The sequence below is a fragment of the Gadus morhua genome, chromosome 15 (genome assembly GCF_902167405.1).
Source record: "Gadus morhua chromosome 15, gadMor3.0, whole genome shotgun sequence".
NCBI classification, from domain to species: Eukaryota; Metazoa; Chordata; class Actinopteri; order Gadiformes; family Gadidae; genus Gadus; species Gadus morhua.
The window spans coordinates 18,198,652-18,207,174 of NC_044062.1; the positions used below are offsets into that span (position 1 = coordinate 18,198,652).

General features: G+C 44.0%; 1 protein-coding gene across 1 annotated transcript in view; it reads left to right on the forward strand.

The window, feature by feature from the left end:
- Positions 1-8,273, forward strand: part of pgbd5 (piggyBac transposable element derived 5) — a 19,198-nt gene extending 10,925 nt beyond the window's left edge. Inside the window, exons 3-7 of the mRNA XM_030379871.1 lie at positions 1,687-1,821; positions 5,346-5,526; positions 7,054-7,251; positions 7,542-7,647; positions 8,022-8,273. Coding sequence (XP_030235731.1) covers positions 1,687-1,821; positions 5,346-5,526; positions 7,054-7,251; positions 7,542-7,647; positions 8,022-8,217 — 816 coding nt within the window. The 3' untranslated portion in view covers positions 8,218-8,273. The remainder of the gene's footprint in view (positions 1-1,686; positions 1,822-5,345; positions 5,527-7,053; positions 7,252-7,541; positions 7,648-8,021) is intronic.
- The last annotated feature ends 250 nt before the right edge of the window (positions 8,274-8,523 follow it).

The following is an 8,523-nucleotide window of genomic DNA, read 5'->3' on the forward strand; positions in this document are numbered from 1 at the left end:
TGTTTTCAACATTGGAACAGTGCTTGTCGGCATTCTATGACGTAGTGTCCTTAAAAGGGCAGCCATTGAGCATGCTTCAGTCACATTGGGAAACAGCCAGGGACATTTTCTGCATGTATCATACTCTGAGTCTGCAACCTTACGATAAACCTGCTTTCAACAGCACAAGCCTTCGTCTGGAGGAGCCCAGTTAAATACGCCAAGGTAGCGTGTAGCATGGAACTTGTTACAGGGTGTTAAGACCCTCCAGTCTTGGGGATAGAGGAGGTATATATAGCCAACCCAAATAGTACAGACACAGGGTTTCACAAGAAAACAAAGGGATTATTGCAACCAAATACATATCAGGCCTGAAATAGTTCAGGGCAGCTATATATCATCAAAGCCTGGGCCAAAATAATAAAACTTATTTTGAAATCAAAATGGTCTCTTCTAGCTCCAAAGAAATGCAATGGGTAAGCCTAGCTCCCTAACTCATCAGAAACAGAAGAAATGGGGCCCCAAATGAAAGGCCACTCACCCCTACCAGCTTCCTACAGACTGGGCCAATGCTGGAACAAACCTTTCACACATAAGGCCAAAATATGGCAACCAGTTGAAATATCTAATGAATCAGAACAATTGACCAATGGCCACAGTGGCAATAAACCACACAAAAACAGCCAACAGGCAGGGACACAAGAGCCCCTGTGTAATCGTGCACGAGATTGATGGAGCATCAGCGAGGCCGCAGGCAGAACAGACGAGGCCTTTTAGCAGACGGCTTGGCCCGCGTTCGTTAGTTAAAATCAAACCAGCCGGACTGCAGAACAGCCATATTTGTACACCTAGCATAAAGGACAGGGAGAGGAAAAACAGAAACAGTGGAAACCAAACCACACAGGGATACAGCATAGGGATTATCAAGTGATGAATGATATTTCATGTGTTTTACAGGCGGGGTATAGTAATTAAAATAAATTAAATTAAATTGTATTTGCATAGCCCTTAAAGACTCAAAGCGTTATGAAAGTATAATTGCAGTTTGACATCTGTGCTGAGCAGCATTGTGCATGTACATACACACACAGACACACACACACACACATTCAAACCCAATATTATTAATAATATAGACAGACTCGACAATAACTCCCTTTCTCTCTCTCTCTCTCTCTCTCTCTCTCTCTCTCTCTCTCTCTCTCTCTCTCTCTCTCTCTCTCTCTCTTTCTCTCTCTCTCTCTCTCTCTTTCTCTCTCTCTCTCTCTCTCTCTCTCTCTCTCTCTCTCTCTCTCTCTCTCTCTCTCTCTCTCTCTCTCTCTCTCATTATTATATGAGTCTTTAATCCCTGCCATGCCATGCTTTATATATCTTTCTATCTCTTTTCCCTCAGTCTCAATCCTTCTCCCTCTGTCTCTTCCTTTTATCATTCTCACTCTATTAGAGTCTCTTCCGCACTAAGTCGCTCCCTTTCCCTCTCTCTCACTTTCTTTCTTTCACTCTCTGAAACACAGGCAGAACATTTTTGCCAATATATGTGATGATATTAACAGTTTTTGTGTGTGTGTTTGCATGTGTGTGCGTGTGCGTGTGTGTGTGTGTGTGTGTGTGTGTGTGTGTGTGTGTGTGTGTGTGTGTGTGTGTGTGTGTGTGTGTGTGTGGGTGTGTGTGTGTGTGTGTGTGTGTGTGTGTGTGTGTGTGTGGTAGGTGCTGCATGAGCCCTTGATAGACGAGGACCCGGTCTTCATCAACACGTGTACAGAGAGAGAGCTGAGGAAGAGGAAGAAGAGGAAGTTCAGTCTCTGGGTCCGACAGTGCACGTCAACTGGATTCATCTGCCAGGTAACAAACACACACACACACACACACACACACACACACACACACACACACACACACACACACACACACACACACACACACACACACAGAAACACACAGAAACGCACACGAAAACAAAATAAACACTCAGTAAAAAACTGAGACGGGGAGAATATTCGCACTGTTTATTTGAATATTTAATGACTAAATGTTATAATATAACTAATGTGAAGTCAAATTTATTATTCCAAATTATATTCTTAGCCGGTGGTCAACAAAGGGAAACATTTATATCTATTGGACTGCATTATTCAGGGTATTACAAATGTTACTTTTTCTTTTTTTTTTACAAATCTTCTATGCATACAGTGAATGGTGTTGTCGTGGTAGAAGTTATGAATACTATTCAAAGTGAATGAAAACACTTCTTGTGATATTAACAGAAGCACGCATTGTAATTCTACAGCGTTCAGATTTGTGTGAATAATATCACACACAGAGTCCCTCGGCCAAATGTTCCATCATGTGACTGGAAGTGTTATTTGTGTCCCTCTCACCTCGACTTCCACGCCCACACCAACCACCACTTACATAATACACCTTATTTTCCAGCCACAGCACTGCAGTGCTACAGGGCCAGAAGGGACCAACTGTTACCCGCTAATATACACACATACCTCATCCTTTAAATATCACTTGATGCGGCACTTTATTTATTCATCCCTTACTTTATTTTCAACAGGATCTTTGTTTCCCAAAAGTTATATTCAAAATGGAAACAGATACAGATAAAAATAAATAATAGAGTTTATTCCGGTAGGGCGAGTACTATAACTCACACAGTACAGCCTGTCAATGCCATTGAACAATGAATAATTCATCGTTTTGGATTGATTGATGGATTGGTTGATGGATTGATGCATTGATAGATTGATTGATGGTTTGACACAGCCGCCTTTTAGAGCTCGTGGTCGAGTAGACACAGTGTCAGTAATGGACTGTCAGTAAACAGTACAGTACTTTCAAACGCGTCACCTTCACGCAGGAGTGACTTTTCTTTCTGTACCAGAAACGTACTGATTCAATTTACATTTCTCAAAAGCAGATACAACTCCCACGCCGGTATCTGTTCCCTGCAGGAAAACCTCAGTTGATAAATGTGCACTAAAGCTTGGGAAGGTTAACGGTGAAGGTGTTTGAGATGTGTTTGACGGGATCAATCTCAGCTCTTAGTTTGTGTTTTGCCTTTAGCTGGTTTTTCAGGATTGATTTTTGGTTAAGGAGTGAAGCTCTTCCCTCTCAATGTGAGGCTGTTTTTTTGTATCAGAGTAAAAGCCCGACATTAGTGTATAACAGAGCCCCGGGGCAGACAGCAAGGAGCCGTCCTGCTGCCAAGGGCCCATTAATAAGTAGATATCATGGCAGGCAAACAAGTCCCTTTAGAGCCGGCTGTAGCGATGAATTGTAATGTTGTCATTGAAGAAAGCCGCGGGGTTGGTGGGCAGAATACTAAACCTCTGATGAGAATTGATTTTGGAAACAAAAATATGGGGAAATGCTTAAGTGAGTGCCGTCCATCACTAAGCACTTCCTCAAGCAAGCTATGCAGCTAACTCAGATGCATATTAGCTCTTGAATCATGTTGGATCTTGGATCATGTTTATGCCATACTTACAGTTTGCTTGTCTCAAATTGCTAAGTTATTCGTGTACTGTGTTAAAAAGCACCACAGAACAAATCCACTCAGTCAGACTCAGCCACTCCCATTTTACAACCTTCATTACTGCATGGAGAGAGCCCTTCAAAATTGTGCCAAGAAAGAGAGAAAATGTTAGAAATAAACAGTGGCTTAGTAATGGATTCCATTTGCCAGAACCAAAAACACACACACACACACACACACACACACACACACACACACACACACACACACACACACACACACACACACACACACACACACACACACACACACACACACACACACACACACACACACACACACACACACACACCAATCCATTCACTTAGTCCAATATCTGAGTGCCAAAGGAGACCAGTAGCTGATCAGACTAATGTCTTTTCATCTTGTAAAAACTAAAATATGTCTGCAATATGGGCACTGAGCTGCTTGTGTGTGTGTGTGTGTGTGTGTGTGTGTGTGTGTGTGTGTGTGTGTGTGTGTGTGTCTGTGTGAGAGCTTGAGCCTGAGATATGTAGATGTTCTTCTTCATCTGTTAGTCCATTAATACGGGCAAGCTTGTCAATGTCTTCATTTATAAAGTTGTCACTTAATCGTTTCAAGGTTAAAAAATATTTGTTTGTATCCAGGCAGGGAGTTTCAATAAAATGCCGATTAAAGGTGTCATGGCATGATAATTTCACTTTACGAGGTTTTCTAACATTAATATGAGTTCCCCTAGCCTGCCTATGGTCCCCAAGTACCTAGTTATGGCGTCTGTTGTAAAACGAGCACTAGGTATCCTGCTCCGTCTTTGAAAAATGAAAGCTCAAATGCACCGATTTCGAATTTGGCCCCATATGTCATCATAAGGGGCCAGGTTACCTCCCCTACTCTGCTTTGCCTGCCCAGAGTATTTGGCCTGCCAATGAGACAATGAGCTACGACTGTTGTACACTTCTTTGTTATTTCGTTAATCTTTCTGCTGTTGGTGCTATGGCGCATAACACGTTGGGTTCTCTGACGTCTCTGGTATTTCCACAGTGAGACTCGTAGTAGGGGTTATCTCAGCCATGGTTGAGAAAGAATTTGGAGAAAGGAACTTTGGCTTAGACTCCCTGAAGTACATGAACCGCAACATGGAGGAGAAAGGGATCGTTAACCGCTATAGATACCGCTGGGCGGTGTTTACATTTACATTTAGGGCTGTTAGCAGATGCTTTTATCCAAAGCGACTTACAATTACATTTGTCATAAGAAGTGCATCAATATATCACTTTTGGTACAGAAAGTATGTTCATAGAACCAAGTGCAAGTACAACAATCGCTAGGCTAACCAATTCCCCGTGTTACAGCCATGATAGCAGCTACTGCAGTTGCTACACAGTTAAGTACTATAATACAATACAATACAGTGTACAATGGTGGCCAGAAGGGGGAGGGTGGCTATGCAGTGTCGAGGTGGACTCTGAACAGGTGAGTCTAGAGTCTTTTTCGGAAGATAGTGAGCGACTCTGCGGTCCTGAAAGCGGCAGGGAGCTCGTTCCACCACTGAGGTCGTACCAGACGGCGGTACCAGACGTCTGGTACAAGCTCAGGGGAAAGCTCAAAGTGCGACATAGTGGCTGTAATTCTGCACCACAGCTGAATTTCGGGAACGTCTTCAAATACTGTGTTAGGGGCCAACTAACACCTATATTAAAGCATCCATAAAGTAGCATGCCATGGGACCTTTAACATTTTATTAACATGTTATCTTTTAGTTCATAGCACTTTCAGGTAATCCAATCTCAACAGCTCAGGCGAGGGAGAAAGACCGATCCTCATCCAGTAGGGTGATTCATCCCCTCTTCCCCTTCCGCAGATCTCGGTTCACCTGAAGGACGGCCAGGGGGCTGACGGCCTCTCCACCCTGAAGAACAAGCCCCTGCTCCACAGCCTGGTGGCCAAGCAGCTCTGTCAGAACCTGTCCGGGAAGAACACCATCATCTTCACAGGGCCCTCCATCACCAGCCTCAGCCTCTTCACTGAGTTCAGCAAGCAGAGTACGTAGCGAGACGCACCCTCATGTGACAGAGGGACGGATGCATGGATGGCTGTGGTGGACCAAATATGATTTTCGTAGACTGTAATTCAACCTATTCGATTGGTCGATGGGGGGCGGGAAACTGATATCAGCACCTTTTTCTCTCAATTACCTTAATGGGCCACAGTGCACAGAGTGCAGGTGGAGTTCACTCTACCTGCCAGCCCTAACACCACGTAAGTGTTGTGTGCAGGAGGTCATTTGGGTTTCCGGTTCACTCTCTGGAGAACGACTGGGTTACGGCGGAGCTTCAATGTTAACCGGGTCGCACGGCAGACGAGCCACGGAGCGCAGGGTCAGGGAAAAGATTTGTAGAAAGGTTAACACCCGGAGAGTAGATTTTATACTGTTTAATATAATGGTTAGTAGTGGTTGGCACTGCGATGCGTGCCAAAGTGCAGACTCTGATATGATCACACTCAAAGCACATCAAGCAAAAAACAAGAATGTTGACAGAGTATCCTAGAGCAGACAACCTGAAAGAAAAATAACTCATGTTATTAGATGATATGCCCTGGTACATTGTGGTCCTATTTACCTTCTTATCTCTCCCCCACGACCGTCCAATATGAATTTGGTCGGACAAAAGCAGATTGACCAATCAATCGACCAACTGACCTTAAGGTCCCAGCCCATAATGGATGGATGATTGAGTAATTCAATTTGTCTATAGATATGTGTGTTTAGCATCCATTCTCTACATCCTCTCACTGTCTCACTTTTCCCCCACCAAGTTTGGGCTACCTTTCTAGATCCAATCAATATCCGTCCGATTTGTTTCCTCGCCTTACCTTCTGACACGTTTCCTTTGTCTTGGACTCCATCGGTCCGTCTCTCCCCGTCTCCATCTTCTGCTGTTTGCGCATCTTGGAATCTCTCTGTTCATCTTCCACCTAATTACAGCAGCCAGATAACGTCCCAAGGCTAAGGAAAGAAGAACCACAGGAGTCTATGAGGACTCACCTTGGAATTCAACTGATTAGACAAACCTTTCAGAAAGTTTAGCAATGCACTTTCGAATAGACTCTGCTGTAGAGATCTCTATAATGATCTCTGCATCCGACATCTCTGCATCTTTCACTTTGAATGTGGTTTGATGGTGAAACACGTGTTGTTTTGATGTACTGATGAGTACGTTATCTAGTCCTTAGAGCATCGAACAGAGTGGTTCCTTTCAGTGTCAGGTTTTGAATGGCTTTGATTGAGCAGAGATAGTCTATCAGAGAGACATTGCAGCATATTGCATTTAATGGCTGTGGACTATTCCGATCTGAAACCAATGCTTTCTAATTAGACATTTTCTCTAGAAATATTTGTTTCTGTCAGAATGGTTGTATGTACTTTTAGGGTCACTAAAACATTCTTTCATACTGATATGATAATATCCTTTTCTGCAACATAGCAGTTGCAAGAGCAAGAGAGAAACAAAGCTACAAAGCTCTCTGTTTAATTATGTGTATGTGCATGTGCAAACCTCTTTCTCCAGATATCTACTGCTGCGGTCTTCTAAGCACCAGGAAGAGTGACTGCACGGGCTTGCCACAGTGCATGCTGGTCTGCGGGTCCACGCCAGTGCAGCGCGGCCAATCACAGGTGATGATGAAGGACAGCATGTCGCTGATCAGCTGGTACAACAAGGGACACTTCCGGTTCCTCACCAACGCCTACTCCCCCATCAAACAAGGTGAGCAGCATGGATGCAGGCCCATTCCAATCAGAGACACACATTTTTTCTTAGTGTTTATTCACGTTTTTTCCCCTCAAACTCTTACAGACTTTTTTAGATTTATTCAACAGCTAGTTTTTTTTTTTGTTTAGCGAATGTAATAATCCAAAGAAATATACATTTGTGTGTGTGTGTGTGTGTGTGTGTGTGTGTGTGTGTGTGTGTGTGTGTGTGTGTGTGTGTGTGTGTGTGTGTGTGTGTGTGTGTGTGTGTGTGTGTGTGTGTGGGTGGGTGTGTGCGTGTGTCAGGTATAATAATCAAGAGGAAAAGCGGGGAGATCCCCTGTCCCCTGGCTGTGGAGGCCTTCGCAGCCCATCTCAGCTACATCTGCAAATATGATGACAAGTACAGCAAGTATGTTTGTCAATATGAATTATCCATCTCCCTATGTTATAAGACTAGTTTAGCTGTAGCTGACAGTATCTCTAGATGCCTTTGTACAGTAAATGAAACATGTTTAGTGCTTATGTCAGACCCCAAAAGGTTAAGAGATTCATAAAATGTGCTTTATCTCTTGATGGTAAATCCGTTTAAAGAAAGTGCAGAGGTGTGCACATACAAAATATATGTATATATATATATATATTCATTTTGTATATGCACACCTCTGCACTTTATGAGGTGCATTATGCATATATATATATGCATATATATATACCTGGGACTCACCTTCACATTATAAGACAAACTATTTCCGTTATTGAACCTCCCTCCCCCCGTTCTCCCAGGTATTTTATTTTCCACAAGCCCAACAAAACGTGGCAGCAGGTGTTCTGGCTGGCCATCAGCATCGCCATCAACAACGCCTACATCCTGTACAAGATGTCCGACGCCTACGCCCTGAAGCGCTACAGCCGCGCCCAGTTCGGAGAGCTGCTGGTCAAGGAGCTCCTGGAGCTTGACGACTCCTCCCCTACCCAGTGAGGAGGAGCTGGAAGAGAGGAGGAGGAAGAGAGAAGCAGGAGGAGAGGAGAGGAGGAGGAGGAGGAGGAGGAGGAGGAGGAGGAGGAGGAGGAGGAGGAGGAGATGATAAGTAGGATGTGGAGGAGGAGGAGGAGGAGGAGGAGGAGAATAGGAGGAGGAGGGAAAGAAGAGGAGGAGAAGGAGGAGGAGGAGAAGAACAAGGAGAAGGAGGAGGAGGAGAAGAACAAGGAGAAGGAGGAGGAGGAGAAGAGGTGGAGCCTCCACTTTGCCATAAAGACACGATTATGTTTACACACAAACACACAC